The sequence below is a fragment of the Cornus florida genome, unplaced genomic scaffold (genome assembly GCF_030987335.1).
Source record: "Cornus florida cultivar Cherokee Brave unplaced genomic scaffold, ASM3098733v1 CherokeeBrave_3.0.0_Hap2_Chr01, whole genome shotgun sequence".
NCBI lineage: Eukaryota > Viridiplantae > Streptophyta > Magnoliopsida > Cornales > Cornaceae > Cornus > Cornus florida.
Genome location: NW_026775571.1, coordinates 31,293,435 through 31,311,309, shown reverse-complemented (window position 1 = coordinate 31,311,309; position 17,875 = coordinate 31,293,435). Strand labels below are relative to the sequence as shown.

The 17,875-nt window shown below is 36.6% G+C and overlaps 1 protein-coding gene across 4 annotated transcripts in view; it reads left to right on the top strand.

Annotated features, from left to right (window-relative positions):
* LOC132294285 (probable inactive ATP-dependent zinc metalloprotease FTSHI 4, chloroplastic) overlaps positions 1 to 17,875 on the top strand; it is a 39,551-nt gene that overhangs the window by 15,509 nt on the left and 6,167 nt on the right. For all 4 annotated transcript variants that reach the window (XM_059792110.1, XM_059792095.1, XM_059792085.1 and 1 more), the window contains exons 5-14: positions 2,140 to 2,271; positions 8,790 to 8,864; positions 8,955 to 9,080; positions 9,180 to 9,289; positions 9,373 to 9,451; positions 9,541 to 9,678; positions 9,782 to 9,893; positions 14,937 to 15,100; positions 15,210 to 15,315; positions 15,536 to 15,612. In XM_059792110.1, the coding sequence (XP_059648093.1) occupies positions 2,140 to 2,271; positions 8,790 to 8,864; positions 8,955 to 9,080; positions 9,180 to 9,289; positions 9,373 to 9,451; positions 9,541 to 9,678; positions 9,782 to 9,893; positions 14,937 to 15,100; positions 15,210 to 15,315; positions 15,536 to 15,612 (1,119 nt within the window). The remainder of the gene's footprint in view (positions 1 to 2,139; positions 2,272 to 8,789; positions 8,865 to 8,954; positions 9,081 to 9,179; positions 9,290 to 9,372; positions 9,452 to 9,540; positions 9,679 to 9,781; positions 9,894 to 14,936; positions 15,101 to 15,209; positions 15,316 to 15,535; positions 15,613 to 17,875) is intronic.

Genomic DNA, 17,875 nt, shown 5'->3' with positions numbered 1-17,875 from the left:
CATCATTTAAGTTTCAATCGATTGAAGCTAATGAGAGATCAGATCACAGAACCATAAAATCAAAATCTAAGATCAAACAATTACAGATCATTGATGTTACCAATTAAATATCATTCAGCTGATTGATTCCATAGCATAGTAAGACATTACAGTCATCATATCAATATTACCTCGAAAAAAAAAAAAAAAAAAAAAAAAAGATTTGAATCTATCTTCTTTGTTTTGTTTTTTTTTTTTTTCGGGAAGGTAATTTGAATCTATCTATTACCTCCAATTAAGTCTTGAGTTTGAATATTTGAAATTTGGCCCCCCAAAAATTTAACAAAATCTTTTAAGTACCTCCAATTAAGTCTTGAACTTTGAATATTTCAAATCTGGCCCTAAATCAAACCCATTTGATAACAACCCACATCATATCAATAGCCTCAAACCCATAATATACCTCATGTACACGATATCAAAACTCAATATGCATCAACTAATTCTAATACATCATATACACAATATCAAAAGCTAATGTGTGTGTGTATGTCAGTATGTGTTTTTTTGTTTTATCTCTATGTTTTGCTAGTATAATATTTGTTTAATTTAATTATTTTTCTCCACATGTCTAATACATGTAAGTTTTCTTTTTTGCTATGCTAAAGTCTATTATTTGTTATTAATTTAATATTTTTCAAGAGGACAAGAGTACATTCTTTTATGTGCCTGTTCTGATTTTTTAGCTCTACTCTTGCTAGATTTGTCTTTGTGATGCTTGACTAAGGAAAAATGTCTAATTTTCTGCGACATTTCTAAATTAATAATTTACTATGTGTTCTATTATTTATTTATAAATTTCTGATGCTATGTACATGTGAACTTTTGGATTTATTTGGATATGTTTTATTTTTTGTGTCATGTCACCTTCTGTGAAATGTCGTTGGCACAACTTTGATAGTAGATATTTGATTTTTACGTTCAGTTTTTATACAAATTTATGTCATACTTGACTAGATATATGACAACTATTTTTTTATCCAACTTTGTACATATCAATGCCCAAATTAACTAGACATATTTTTGTAAGTACTTAATGAACTACGAAATCCATTTAATTTCCAAATGATCTTATTTTAGATCTTCTTTTACATTAAGAATTAAGATTTCTATAGTAAAACATATATATGTTACAATTTATAATTTTTTAAAATTTCTTTTGCACTATAAGTTCGCCCCCCAAATTTCTGGGTCCACCCGTGCTTGGAAGTTCCTGGGTTGAATGAATCGTACCGGTGGAAATGCAAAAAAGCTGTACATGTGATTGGAAAGAGAAACTAATGTGAGAGAAAGGGAAGATTGGTTGGTTCATAAAAAAGAATCTGAATTGTTTTACCTTTTCTCAAGTTCTTTCACCATTGGTATTCATCATTGTGCATGTTAGGATATTATTGAATTTGAAAACTTTAATACTCAATAAATATATTATAAAAAATGAATATTGTAGGTTAAATAGTCAGCTATATATTTTTCAGTCTTCAGTGTTTTGGACTATCAAACTACTTCAAAATATTCAGCACTCTCCTTTGGTTATGTATAAGCCTTCCAACAGAAAGACTTGTATGCTTTAAATACCTCAAGTTCATAGTTCAAAAGGGTGAATTGCCCATCATATAACTGTAGAAGTTGATCCTACTGATGGAGTGGCTTTCAATAAGGTGTCCTTGGTTGGATATGCTCAATTCAAACCAGTTTTGTAGTTAGAAAAGGAATTGGTTGTGGAATGGCTTTATCTTGATATTTTTTGTTCCCCGGCATGCCACCCCACAAGCAAGGAGCGAACTTAGATGACACGAAACAGATTATTAAGTTTACAAATTCAGCACTTAAATCCATCACTTATAAATTTCAGCATTTAATTTTCAGTTTTATCAAACACCACCTTTGTTTCTTAGCACTTAAAGCTCCTCTTGTAAGTCTATTTGTTTTGTTCAACATGCCATATTCTCTTAATCTCTACAATCTTACGCGCAGTTTTTATAATAAATGCTTCAGAAATTCTCTGCCGTATATATATTTTCTGGTAAACATAATAATAGAGTTACTCAAAAATGTTAGAATATGTAGAAAACTGGCTTACTTAAGAGTTTGTTGTTGCAGATGTTTGTTGGTGTCGCTGCATCTCGCGTGAAGGATCTCTTTGTTAGTGCTAGATCATTTGCACCTTCCATCATTTTTATTGATGAGATAGATGCTATTGGTAGCAAACGTGGTGGACCTGATATTGGTGGGGTATGTAATTGCAAATTATTCTTTCCCTCTTTACATCCTCTTATTTTTATAGGGTGAACAAGCTTTATAGTAATAATTCAAAATTTAGTATGGTGATTGTCTTCCAGCTAAATATTTGAAAAAGCTGTTTTGAAGTAACTTAAAAATAAACTTATAGTGTGTGGTTTCTTTTAATTGTTTGTTCTTTCCCTGTCTAACTAGTGTAGTAACATGCTTGGCACTTGTATGACTTTTTGCAATACGTGCTTCAGTTGAAATTATATTTTAGGGTTTGGATGATTAGGGTATGAAGAGAAAGTAAGAAAGAAGAATGATACTGGCTTCTCTGCACCAATCTATTTATGTTAGTCAAAAATATAATTTTATACACCATATGGTAATTCCCACCAATTACACCCACAAATTATTCTTGCCACACGAATATTCCCACATATTTCAAGAAGTCATTGTAAAACTTCTCCAGCCTCTTCACTACCGGAGGCTAGAAAATGGAAACAAGGACTTAAAATATGTGGGCAGGCTGGTGCTCTTGATGAGAGCCTTCTCCCCCAAGTCAGATTGGCTGTTCCATCTGTGGATCTCCTTCAAACCACTCTATCATTGTATTGAAAAAACACTGACAGCTTTGGAAGAGGAGTCCGGGGAGAGCAAATGTGAAGCTGGAAGGCTTCACAGATCAACCCACATCCCAAAATGCCTACTGAACTCTTTATCCCTCCATTTCCTCCGGTAGGGTCAATTTGCTCTTGTTCAAGTAAATCTTCAGAATTGAAACTGCCTAAAAATGCGGAATGATGCACATCAAAGCTGAACTTCTTCTGCCTCACTAGTATACAATGGTGTGTAGGGCTGTAAATGAACTGAGCTCAAACAAGTTTTCCAGGCTCGTTTCGTAAACGAACCAATCTCAAACAACTCCTCGTGTGGCTCGTCTGTTCGTGAACAAAGCTCATAAACTTGTTCGCAAACACATATAATTATACACACACACACATTGATATATACATGATAGTGAGAACTTATACATTAATATATACCTAAAAATGAGAACCTAAGGTCCATTTATATGAGGCCCATTTAAAGTGAAATATCTTAGACCAACTTAGTCCCATAAATAAATAACCCATGAGCCCATTTGTATATATGCAAAGCCCTAACATTATTCTAACCTACCTCTTCTTCCATTCCTCTTTCAAATCGCCACTTACAGCTGCTGCGTCTCTCTCTCTCTCTCTCTCTCTCACACACACACACACCCATATCATGACTCAAGAGGACTCTCTTACACACACACTTGTCTTTAATTGAAACTCAAGCAGAGATGGAAAGCAGGGACATCACTTTGAAGATATGAGAGAAGATTAAAGTGAAGATAAGTTATGAATCTGTAATGTTTTGTATATAATTTTTTTGGAAGATCTCTATAATATACTTCTTTTTTCCTGAATACATCTATCTAACTTGTATTTATATATATATATATATATATATATGATTCTCGTGTGATCTATTTCTGTGTTAATTAATATATGTATATACATATATATATATATATATATATATATGATGTGTAATAATTGTTTTTGACTATTTGTTAATGAGCTTTGAGCTTGGCTCGAATGTGTTGTGAACGTTTTTGAGCCGAGCTAGAACATTGAGGTGAGAGCTCGGCTCGAGCTTGAGCCGAGCTCAAACACCCTGCTACAAAGCTTAGCCAAGCTCTAAAAGCCCACTTCTTGGCTTGGTTCATTTACAGCCCTAGTCACCAGCCAAAAAAAATAAAATAAAAGATAGGACATAGCTAACAAATCTACCCTAGCAAAACCCTCGAAGCAGGTAAACTTCTACAGCCACTATACAACTAAATGCCTCTGTGAATATAGTAAAAGAAAATTGAAAAAAGATAAAAGATAAAAACAGTAGGAGGTCCACCGTCTAAGATCCCTAAGCTGCTAAACCAAAGATTTACATCAATGACAACAGAAAACTTGATTGTGGAGAAGCAAAAGTTCATCCACTTTCTCCATTTCTCCCAAAGTGCAATCTTATCCTTGACCTATAGATGAACGGCCCAATGAACATGGTCATACACCTTCTCTAAGTCCAATTTAAATCCAATTTCTTTGAGAAGCTCATGTTAATGTGAAACTTCCTTATGATATCTGTGACAATTAATCCATCTTGAACTTAGAATGTACTGTATTTTCCAGCTCTAGGTAATGGTTTTGCAAATTTTAATGGACTTATCACCCTGTGATGAAGAACCGGGCTTGGCCCGAGAGCTCGAAGTCCATACGGCCCACACCTATTATTGAAGACGTGGGAAGGAAAGATAGAATTAGGGATTTTGACTTTTATTATTATTATTTGATTTTAGGATTTCTATTTATGGTAATAGTTTGATTAGGGTTTTTCTTCGATCCCTATATAATGTTGGTTAAGACATTGTGAAAGACAACTTTTGATGATAATTATTGATATTGAATTTCGAGATTATAATGATTTCTTCTCCCTCTGAACTCTTCTTCTCTTCTGAATTCTTCTTCTCTTCTAATTTCTCTTCCCTCTAGTCTTCTTCCCTTTCTCTCTCAATTTCTTTCTTATTCTACTTGAATTCTGATTTCGAATTGCTCCTACCCGCTGCTGCATCAATTGGTATCAGAGCAAAGATCCATATATTTCTCTACTGTTCATCAACAATCAACCCAGACAAAACCCTAGCTGCTGCCGCCGTCTGCAATCCAAACAAACCATCCATCACAACCATCATAGTATTTACCCACTGTTCACCTCAACCAAAACCCTGACTACTGCCACCCATAACAACAGCCATCACCTATTCAAATCGTAGCTGTCAGCCACCACCCTCCAAACCCTAGCTGCGCCACCATCTACAACGAGACCTGAGCCAATTGAATCCATAACAGTAATTGGATCCAACTCAGCCAGTAACCAAGCCAACAATCATAAGACCCAAACCTTAACAGCAAGACCCAATTGTAAAACCCATACCCATCGAGCCGACAAATCCCATCGACCCAGACCCATAGACTTCTGAAGCGAATCCAAACCCACCAGTGCAATCCACTGCCCCTCACGCCAATAATCAACAGCCTTGCTAACCAAAATATTCTCTGCACATAGCCAGAATCTGCCACAGTTGCCGGAATCTGCGACAGTTGTCTTTGTCAAAGAGCTTCTTGTTCGTTCTTGTCGTCTTCAGCCTTCACCGCAGTTGCAAATCCTCGACGGAATCTGCTACAAACATCATCACCGGAAACCATCATCGGAATCGCATTGTGTTGCCCTCGCCATCGTTAGTTTTCGTTGTCATCGCCAGAATAGTAATCTCTGGAGTAATTGCTGGTCGTCGCCGGAATAGTTGCTGGCCGTCGTCAGAGTTGATTCTGCTGTTTGTTGTTGTCATTGCTAGGTCACAGGGTCGAGCCTAATTCAATTGGGAGCTACTTTGGACTTCGAAAAAGGTACTTAATACTTCAACTAAAATGTGTTAGTACTGTTATCTATTTTGCTAGTTTAGAAATTGCAAAAGGTCCTAATTGAACCCATTTGATTCTTGAACCAAATTATTTACTTCAATTGATATTTTTTGCACAGAAACACCTATCACAGTGCATGAATTTGGCATAATCACTTTAATTGCATTAAGATTTCTTGATTGTGCATTGTGGTAGTTATAATTTGATTTTACGCATTGTGGTAGTTATAATTTGATTTTACTTGATTCAATTACAGTCAAATGTCGGCATGTCTTTCATAGCCATTGCTCTATCTTATCCCAGTACCTTAATCCACCATGAGTACTAGAGATCCATATGATGCCCAAGCTGTAATGGGCGAGAGAGTATAAAACATCGAACAAAACATGAATACTTATGTGGACTCCATAGCTCGACTCAGTGAGGAGGAGGCTACATTAACCAATTCTATACCCAACTGTAAGCGTCCAAGTGATGACCATAAGGTTGACACGTCATTTTCTCCAAAACTTGGGACATATCCTAATGGTCGTCATCATGATTATTTAGTTGAGCCTTTGAACCTTCGTCGTGGTCTTGACCATGTGCCAGAGTCATCTCAAACCCCTCAACAAAGGAATTTTTATTCTAGGGAGAGTCGAATCGAATATCCTACTAGAAGATCTCCAGTTGTCAAACCCTATCAAATCTCAGAACATGGATATTCACCCGAGTATCTACATGACCTAGATGATAGTGGACTGTTTCCAGACCTTAGGAAAAATCATATGGAAGATGAAACCTACAATAGTGATGTGTATCCCATCTATCCTTATGAGAAAGGATGATTGGACGCGAACCGGCATATTTCATACATATCTCAGGTTTGGAGAAAGAGTTTGAAAAGTAATCATAAATGGAGAAAGTTTAATAAATGCAGTGTCGAAATCAGGTGTTGCTAGAATGAAACTTCAACCTAAACCTCACCCACAACCATATAGGATGGCATGGGTTGATGGAACTTTTTTGACTGTCACAGAAAGGTGTTTAGTTCCTATTCAAATGGGAGTTTATTTTGATGACATTTGGTGTGATGTTTTACCCTTGACTGCAGCCCATGTGTTACTTGGTCTCCCATGGATTTGTGACTTGAATGTGACTCACCATAGCAAGGAGGATCATTACCAATTCAAATATAATGGCAAAACTCTCATGTTAAGGCTTGCAAAGTGACCAGAAAAGGATTCTAAAACACTACAAATTTCTTCTTCTCCACCTAATGACCACAAACTTGTGTTGGCAAAAGAAAAAAAAGTGACTCATGATGTTCCCCATATCACATATGAGGAGGTGTTGGATTCTCCGCCACCTAAATGTGTTAATGAAATTAAAAATGGGACAATTAAGGAACCTCCAACTAAATTGCCACTCATGAATATCGAGCAACACACCATTGCCTTAGCCCCAGGATCATATTCATTTGATGTCCTAAATAACCATACACAGCCTAGGGAAGATGTTGAACTGAATGAGGCAGATGATAAATTTGCACAAAATGAGATCACTCAAGATTGCATTGAAGAGATTGGTAAACTTCATGAGTCATCTACTGCCATTGTGTCAAACAAGGATGTCAAGTACAGCAGTAATTTTTGGAAGACACTTTGGATATTCTTAGGAACAAATTTGAAGTTTCTTTTTGCATCTTGTCCTTTGAATGATAGAAAAATTGAGGTTGTGAATCAAGGTCTAGGAAAGTTGGTTAGTTTTATTACTAGCATGCACCTAGACACTTGGAACTTGTTTTTACCCATCATAGAGTATGTTTATACAAGTTTAACTAATCAAAGTACTGGAAGTTGCTCTTTTGAGATTATCTACCATTCTTTACCATGCTAGTCCATTGATTATAATCCTTCGCCTCCATGTATGTATTCATTTGAGTTTCTTGATTCCTTTATTCAATTTGTTCATGATTTTCACACTGATATGCGACAAAAAATTGTCTTAAGTAAAAAGAATTATGAACTTATTGCACATGCTCATCATAGGAATCATGAGTTAATTGAAGGAGATTATGTTATAATCTGTGCACTACCTCAACCTTATCCTAAAAACTTTTTCCAAATAAAACATGCAAAAATTGTTGGAATTTTCCACATCAATAAAAAATCAGGACCTAATGCATATTTCTTTGACTGGTCATTGGATTTGAGTACTAACTCAATTTTTGATGTGGAGTATTTATTATCTGATCGAGGCACCTTTGAGCCTCCTATTTTATTGGCATGTGTTCATGCAGGTAGATTTACATTTTCCTCAGCACCGGTATTAGTTCCTCCAACTTTTCAGCTGCAATATATGGATTGGACCGAGGATATTTTTGACTATCATAGTGATGTCCCTCATCTTGGAGACATTCAGTATTACCTTGTCCGATGGAAGGGTTTTCTAGTTTCAAATATCAGATGGGGTATTGACTCATACTTTTTGGAGATATACTTATGGATTTACTCTCCGGAGGATAGTTCTTCTCAACCGGGAGGGAATGATGAAGAACCGGGCTTGGCCTGAGAGCTTGAAGTCCATACGGCCCACACCTATTATTGGAGATGTGGGAAGGAAAGATAGAATTAGGGATTTTGACTTTTATTATTATTATTTGATTTTAGGATTTCTATTTATGGTAATAGTTTGATTAGGGTTTTTCTTCGATCCCTATATAATGTTGGTTAAGACATTGTGAAAGACAGCTTTTGATGATTATTATTGGTATTGAATTTTGAGATTATAGTGATTTCTTGATTATTATTGATATTGAATTTTGAGATTATCGTGATTTCTTCTCCCTCTGAATTCTTCTTCTCTTCTGAATTCTTCTTCTCTTCCCTCTATTCTTCTTCCCTTTCTCTCTCAATTTCTTTCTTATTCTACTTGAATTTTGATTTTGAATCTCTCCTACCCGCTGCTGCATCACCCTATATGCAATTTGACAAACTACCTGCCTAAAAGCCTGATATGTGTATTTGCTTTCCATAGGGTGGTGCAGAAAGGGAACAGGGCCTACTTCAGATACTAACTGAGATGGATGGATTTAAAGTATCAACATCACAGGTATGCTTACACATTCTACATTTAGGAGGATTTCCCTGCCCAAGAAGAGGGAAAAAATTTAGATTTAAATGTCTAACTTTGGATTGTCAGGTGTTAGTTATTGGTGCGACAAACAGATTGGATATTCTTGATCCTGCTCTCTTGAGAAAGGGCCGTTTTGACAAAATTATAAGGGTTGGTTTGCCATCTAAAGATGGCAGATTGGCCATACTAAAGGTATGTTTCATTGATATGTTTTTGGTTTTAAAATTTCTAGCCAGGCGAAGATTGTTTTGTGATATTAATGTATTATGATTCTCATTGTCTGCACTTTAGGTTCATGCTAGAAATAAATTTTTCCGTTCAGAGGAGGAGAAGGAGACTCTACTGCAAGAAATTGCAGAGCTTGCAGAAGATTTTACCGGAGCAGAACTGCAGAATATACTGTATTTACTGCCCAAAGCTTTAGTCTGTTCAATTTAACATCAAGTCAGGAGAGATAGGCTAACATTTGCTAACCTGATGACAGGAATGAAGCTGGTATTTTGACTGCGAGGAAGGATTTAGACTACATAGGACGAGATGAACTTCTTGAGGCCGTGAAGAGGGTAGGTGGCTAGAAACACCTTTTCCCTTAATTACATTTATAATGACTTCGATTTGATGCATTTTCATATTTTATAATTTCATGTTGCAGCAAAAAGGCACATTTGAAACTGGCCAAGAAGATAGTAGTGAAATCCCTGAGGAGTTGAAAGTTAGATTAGCATATCGAGAAGCAGCTGTTGCTGTTCTTGCATGCTACTTCCCAGATCCCTACCGCCCTTTCACTGAGGTCCATGGATTGATACAATATCTTCAGCATTTATGTTTTTTGCTTCCTCAAGTCATTCTATATCTAGACCCATGACGATCTCCTTCTCTTGTCTATTTTGCAGACTGATATTAATTCCATCCATAGCCAGCCAAATATGCGCTATATGGAAATATCGGGCAGGGTTTTCAAAAGGAAAGAAGATTATGTGAACTCAATAGTCTGTGCATGTGCTCGTAAGTTATGCAAATATATCTTGTTATTCAACATCATCTTAGAAGTCAAATTTGTCCTTGCTCTTTATCTAATAATTCTTGCTTCCTCGTACAATGGATGTTTCAGCTTGACTTGCTACTATTGAGTATTTGGTACTTGGTTCCTAAATCTTACCATTGATACAAGTAGACTTAGATTTCTACATAAGCAGGTTCCTATTAGTTTAGCTTTGCACTGGATGAAGTTGTAAAGATTACTTTATGGCTGCCTTTGGGTTTCACTTGATCTTTTATATTTGCAACCTAAAACAGAAACAAAGTTCTTTTTAGTAAATTTTTTTCTCTCAAGTCATTAAACTATAAAACGTAATATAAGAGAAGGTAGTGTCTGGACGAGTAGAATAAGCATGATACTGTAGCTTGATGTAATGATGTATCACAAAATTTAGCATTCATATGTGGTGTGAGAGGACAATATAACATATCCAATAGTATTATGACATACCTACCAAAAAAGGGGGGAAAAATGAAAAAAAAAAAAAATGGTATTATTCTGTCATCCCTATAAAAACTTAACCCAATAGATTATTGTCCCATTTATACGGATTGCCTAAATGAATCTTGTTTTGCTACTCCTGTCTAACTTCGTTTAATCTGCTCTTAAAGCCAATCATTCAGTTAAACCACGTGCTATCACATTTTTCCTTGCTACATTAATCCATGTTAAAAACGGCCTCCCCTTCAGTTAGGTTCCATTATTTGTTTTCATTGCATATGGCTAAAACTCATTTCATCCTCGTTGAAATACACATCAACTATCTCTTGGATGCATTCCTTTGCTTCAATCCAACACAGATGGATGCCTTCTGCTTATCTGGATCATTGCCTTGAGTTTGGTTGCAAGATTCGAGGTGTCACATAGTTTTTTTTTTAGCTAATCTGGACGGCTGCTGTTCTTGGTGTTTTTGCTACTGTTCATGTGAAGCTTCATCTTATTTGATGTGTTTGGACTGGGAAAGATTTTAGTGGTTGATTCTTGGTTTATTTATTGATTCTGGAAAAAAATTATGTGGCTCTAAGGGTGAGCTGAACAGGTCTTCTGTGTTTCCAAAATTGAATCTACACTGTTCTTTTGCTTCCGAACTTGTTCGTGGATGCTTGTAGCTTCGAGATTTTCCTTTGAGATTGCAATTCAGCTTCACTTTTGGATTTTGGTTTTAATATGGACCTGTATTTTTGCCAAGGCAGTAGGTTTTTAATCTTGTTCACATTTTTAATCTGGCGCCTCTCCTTTTCGACTCACTCCTTGTCTCTTTGGTTGTGTAGCCTTTGTTCATATCTTGAATCTTGGTTGAGACAAACTCTCTCCGCATGCTTGTAAATGTGTTTTTCTTGTATATTCTCATAATAAAAAGGGATACTGAGGTTATAGTCCTGAGTCTGGACAATAGATGTTACCTTGTTTTGAGTTTTACACTTTCTTTTCATCATCTCGTAGTTTGTTACTAGATCTCATATCTGCTTGTGAGGGGGAGCCTTCCTTATCTTCTCCTACCTTTCCATGCCATTGGATCCACCTTTTAATCCTCCTCTGCCTCCAATGCCATTGGATTCGCCTTCTAATCCGCCTTTGCTTCCAATGCTATAGTATCCACCTTCTAATCCTCCTTTTTAGGTTTATCAGCAATCTCGATCTCACCCTGTTGTTTTTTTTTTTTCCTAATTAAAAACAAACAATGCGCCCTGTTGTTTCTTATGATCCGGACACGACATCTTCATTTCCCTCCATCTTCCACTTCTGCTACTGATGATTTACCACTTGTGTTATGTTGAGGTAAACATACTTATACTAAACATCCCCTTGCTAATTTTGTGTCTTATGATCGTGTTTCCTCCTCCTTTCGCTTTTACCTTTTCCTCTGTCTTTATTCCCTCGTCTTATCAGCCTACTTTATCTATGTCATCTATAGCTGGATGGAAACATGCTATAGATGAGGAAAGATCTTTTGGCTCAACTTCCCAGTTTTGCCAAGGGAGCAACCCTGTTTTTCACCCTGAATTGGTCAAAATATGCAGAATTTCTTACTTTTCGTGGAGGATTAGATCCGATAACTGGGGTTCTGTGGCTGAGTGCTCTTCATAAGAATCAAACCTTGGTGCTTACTGGTCTTCCTTTGGGAAACGAACTGTTGGATGTCGTTGGTTTACACTGTTAAGTATCTTCCTGAATCCTGATGAGCATCTTAAGGCGCGTTTCGTTGCATATGCAAACCTATGAGATTGATAATTCAGAGACTTTTTCTCCTGTAGCCTGTCTTAACTCTAAATGGGTTCTTCTTTTTGTGGCAGTTTGTTGATCTTGGCCTTTATATCAGCTTGATATAAAGAATGGATTTCTTCATGGCGACCTTCAGGAGGAAGTTTACATGGATTAGCCTCCTAGTTATGTTGTTGCGGGTAGTGAGCACCTAGTCTGTCAACTGCGAAAGGCTCTCTATGGTCTAAAGCAGTCTCCTCGTGTCTAGTTTGATCGATTCAGTGCTGTGGTGATATTCAGTGCTGTGGTGATTAGTGTGGCTTCCAACGCTCCACTTCTGATCATTCTATCTTTGTTCGTCGCTCTTCTGCTGTACCATTGTCTTGGTTGTCTACGTTGATGATATTATCTATCTCTGGGAGTGATTCAAAGGGCATTGCAAAATTGAAATAACATTTAGGTCAACAATTTCATACTACTGACTTTTGTGCTCTTCGCTATTTTCTGAAGTTGCTCGTTCTCGTCAGGGCATCTCATTGTCTCATCCGAAATATGTTCTTGATTTTCTGGTTGAGACCACCGGTCTTTAGGTGCTCGACCTGTTGATACTGCTATGGATTCCATGGTCAAACTTGATGGTGAATGGGGAAAGTTGTTTACCGATACTGGATGATACCGACACATGGTTGGGAAATTGATGTATGTTATTGTTACTCGTCCCGACATTACTTATGCTGCTGGTGTGGTTAGTCTGTATAGGCACGCTCCTCGTCGACCTCACTTTGAGGCTGTTTGTTGCATTCTGCGTTATTTGAAGTGTGCACCTGGAAATGGCCTGTTGTATAAGCCCTCTCCCTCCTTATCCAGCAATAGTTATAGCCTCTAGGATGATAAATAAGTGGCATGCTCCAACTTGAAGTGTAATGACCCAAAATTCCCAAAACCCACGAAAAACATAATTATAAGAACTTAAATATATATACACGATACAATCTAGCCTCAAATACATCATAATAACCAAATAACCTATATACAGGCATTTCGTCGAACACCTACATACAAAACAGTGTAGTCTCCAAACAAAGCAAATCGGCAACTCCCGAATCCTTCCACTTAGCTCCTTGGTACCTGGAAAATGGTTGGTGAGACAAAGCCTAGTAAGAAAAGCCATAACAAGAGTTTCTAAGAGGTTTGATGGCGAGTAAGCTTCACACACACACACACACACACACACACATATTTCTTTGTACATCAAATACTCACTTATACGGAGCATAGATATATTTTCACCAAAATTGGAACAAGAAGCTCAAGAATTAGATGGAGAAACAACAAGATTTAAATAGACACATCAATTAGAGTAAAAACACATGCAACAACAAAAACAAATATTTTTCACGGCTCAACCAAGGAATTTAAAAGCAAAACCACTCCAAGCAACTCAAGTTATAGAGAACCCTGCCTTTTAAAGTTTCCTTTTTCTCCTTCTCCAACTTTCTCCTTTCCTTTTCTTTCTCTGTCCATTCTAAGCTTTCTGTTCATTCATCTCCCATTTTGTTTTCTTAGTTTTTCTCCAACAAGCCACAGCTAGGTGTCTCGGTTCATAAGAGATAATAGACTTCATGTTGTTTTCTATACACTAGCATACAGTTACATGTATACATGCTACGCGTCAAAAACTTAAGACGCTCAGGTGATCTGTCAAAGCTTCCAAAGAAAGCTGTTTCCTTGTTTTATATATATATATATATCTCATGGCACACATGTATGTCTCACAAGTGTAAGTGTGTTTAGACTACATGTATAAGATTTTCTAACAATCTTATGATGTGACACATGTCCACCATCAAAGAAACCCCATACTTATATTTATATTTTTATCCACCGCTAACTCATTTTTCTTATTTCCTCAAATCCCACCAACAAATCATGGACACCAAGGCCTCCACTTTAAATCGCATACTTAAATAAAATCACACAAGTGTCTCCAAAATTAAAATCAAGTGAAATCAAGCCACTAATAATGATAGAAACCTAATTAAAAATCCAGGGTGTCACATGAAGGCATTGCAAGGTTGAAGGGAAAACCAAAATGATATGGGTTGAGTGATGATTAAAGGAATATCCAGAGAAGAAGTTATGTGCTGAATCGATTTGTGTTCTTAGATTTCCTTTGGTCTTGTGTTGGGAATTTTTAGACCATTTTGAGAGTAAAAGGAACAGTAATTTGTTTATTTATTTATTATTTTTTCCTTTTTTTATGGCTAAGGACTCCTTTTCGGAGACAGCATTTTTTTTTTTTTGAATATATAAATTGTAATTACTATTGTCATAGACCTTGCAGAGAAGCATTTATGGCCAAGTGTTTATTTTTCTTTTCATCCTAATAATATTTTGTTATTTCTTGATTTTCTATGAATTATTTCCTACTTATTTCTTGATTTCTGTGTATTATTTCCTTCCTACTAACTACTGCGTTGTTTTGCACCATTGTGTTGTATTGGAGCCTACAATGTGCTTTTGAGGATAGAATTCTATATTTGGTTAATGTATCAAATGCTTGCATTTTGTATGAGATATGATTGGCGTCGAAGGCTCAAAACTTGAGGTACTCTGTCATGTGCACTTCAACTTTGAGTTGCACGCTCATGTTGAGATCTCAAACACAAGCGTTACAGTCATTTTTATGTTAACTTTTTCTAAATCAACCATAGGGAAAGTATTCGGCTAGTTACAGTACACATCTACGTAGTTCATTTCCCGTTTCTGTAATTCTTCCACTATTCAGTAATGGCTTTGTTCTGTAGCCAGAGTAATTGAGGAGGAGATGTTTGGGGTCGATAATTTGTGCTGGATATCCGCAAAGGCTACATTCGAAGCTTCAAGGCTTGCAGAGTTTTTAATTTTGCAGACAGGAATGACAGCTTTTGGGAAAGCGTATTACAGAAATCAGGGTGATCTTGTGCCTAATGTGAGTTTATGGGATGGGTTCTAAGCACCAAAATCTCATTGTTTGAGTAGTAGCTCATTGTCAGTTTTGAATCAAGATAGCATTAGAAATCATTATGCCTCTTTTGCAGCTTGCAGCCAAACTTGAAGCACTCAGAGATGAATACATGCGTTTTGCCGTGGAGAAGTGTTCATCTGTTCTGAGGGAATACCGTTCCGCTGTAGAGACTATCACAGGTTGGTTTAGTTCATTTTACTTACCTCACTGAGTCACCTAGTCATAACTTTTCTGGGTTTACCAGTCAGACCATGAAGCTTAGTAGTTATCTTAAAATGAATTGAAGTGACTACTGGGTTATAAAATAAGTCAAAATTTCATATAACAGAATCATGAGACTACATTCTTCTTCCTTCTTCTTCTAATGGTGGGCTGTCTTCATACTTCCATGTTGTGTAGATACTCTACTTGAAAATGGAGAGATTAAAGCTGATGAAATTTGGGAAATTTATAGAAGGGCTGTTCGGAACCCTCAGGTAGTTCTTGAACTTAAATATCTTAATTTTCATGGTATGTTTGGTTCTCCTGGCTTCATTGTACCTTGTTAAATATAAGTTTTTTAATTATCAGATTTTTTAATTTCCAAATTCTTATAGGAAATGATATTCATGTTTTTCTTCTAAAGGAGAAGTGGTTCATAATATATATTCTGAACTTAATAATCTTTCTATCATAATGCAATTTGGATTCTAGTAGGAGTAAATTGGACATATCTAAATATTGGGGTCTTTTGTCAATCATTGGTTTATATCATCATTGTTTGAAGCAGCTTAGTTGTTTATCACTTCATGACACTGAACCCCATAGAGTGATATTGGGTTCAAATACATAGAAGAATTTTCTATAACAAAAAGGGAAAACCCAGTGCACGAGGTTCCCGCTATTGCAGGGTCTGAGGATGGTCAGATATACGCAGCCTTACCTTAGCATGCGGGGAGGCTGTTTCCACATTTCAAACCCGTGACGTCCAGGTCAAAATGGAGCAGCCTTAACGTTGCGCGAAGGCTCACCCTAATTATCTGCAAAAAAATTAATGTTTTCACAAAGTAAAAAGAAAAATACAAGGAGAAAGAAAAGTAAAATAAAGACAATTTTTATTGATAATTTGCTATATCCCTGCTACCAACTAGTTTTACAACTCAAATGGATAGCTATGAGTTGAGAGTGTCTCAATTGAGACGGTAAGGTAACAATCAAGAACATGATGAGTATCGCAATCATAACTAACTAAGAAGAAGAGGAGGGAGGAATAGATCAGGTATGGAACATTTATTTTTTGATAAGTAATAAATAAATAAAAAGGCGTTCAAAAGGGGAATGCGTCCCTTATACAAAAGTGGAACCGGGGGCTAAGGCTCCAAAGAATCCAAAAAAATAATAAAATCATCGGAAGAGGAGCAAGAACTTCTCTTCACATAATTGAAAAGAGAACGAATAATATAAAGTTTCAGCATCGTCGTAGACGACTCATTCCCTTCGAACATTCTGCTATTTCTCTCCTTCCAGATGCACCATCAAACGCAATGTGGGACAATTCTCCGGTAATCGCGTACACCTCTTCTCACACGACACCCTCTCCAAGCATGAATCAAATCCTTAGAAGAACGTGACATTACCCAACGCATGCCAAACGACCCAAGAATAAGATTCCAATAGTCGTGCGCCACAGGGCAATGCATGAGGATATGATTAACTGACTCACCATCTTGCTTGCATAGGCAACACCAATTAATAAATTAATTGGTGTTAAAAAAATAAACAAATCACACTTCTGTGGATAATCTGATAAATTGCTACTTAAGCACATGTAGGTTGATATCATAATTTAATCATGGTTGTCATCACATCAATCATGCAACAATAATAAGCAATTTAAAGTGCAGTAATTAAAATAAGTAAGACGACGGACACCAGATTTTACGTGGAAAAACCCCCTTTCAGCGAATCAAATAACCACCGGACCTAGTCAGGCCAGTTAATCCACTATGAGGTAAGAGATGCACAACCTAAGTCTGTTCAGTACCCTTGAACTCTCTTAGTTGATCTCCAAACATAGAAAGACACGTCATTCTCATGAGTCATATACATTTAGTCCATTGGTCTTTTTTATACTCCCACGCCAACATTGGTCTTTTTTAGTAGGTTCCATTTAAACCCACCCTTTCAGAAAAATCCTTGTGAGTTATATACATTTAGTCCATGGCTGGAATCACCTTTTAAGATATTTAATTCCTTACTCCATTATTATTCTCACCACTTTTCTCCACAAGCACTTCGTCAAAGTTTGCTTTTACCATGTTTATGCTTTTGGATGTAGTTCATGGCTCCTCAATTTCTAGTTTAGTTGCTAATGCTTGTTAGTCTCTGTGCGCGCATGTGCGCATGCACACCACCACAGGAGTGCGTGCATGTGTGATCTTGCTTGTTACCTTCTCATGATACCAAAATTACAGAAAAGTGATAATTTTAGACTATTGTGTGCGCCAACATGGTAATTAAATAGGGGAATTATTTTGTAGTATTAAATTATGTAGAAGTACAGATTGAAAACCATCAAATTTCTTCTGGAAGGTAGAAAGACATGGTTTTTGATTTCTTAGATTTTGTACCATCTAATATGAACCTTACACAATTGCTAACAGTTTGTGGAGTTAGTGGGAATGTTCCAGTGGAGAGGGAGGAGAGAGGGATTCAAAGTCCCTCGACTCTTGTTACCTATGAAAGGAGGAGGGGTCTAGG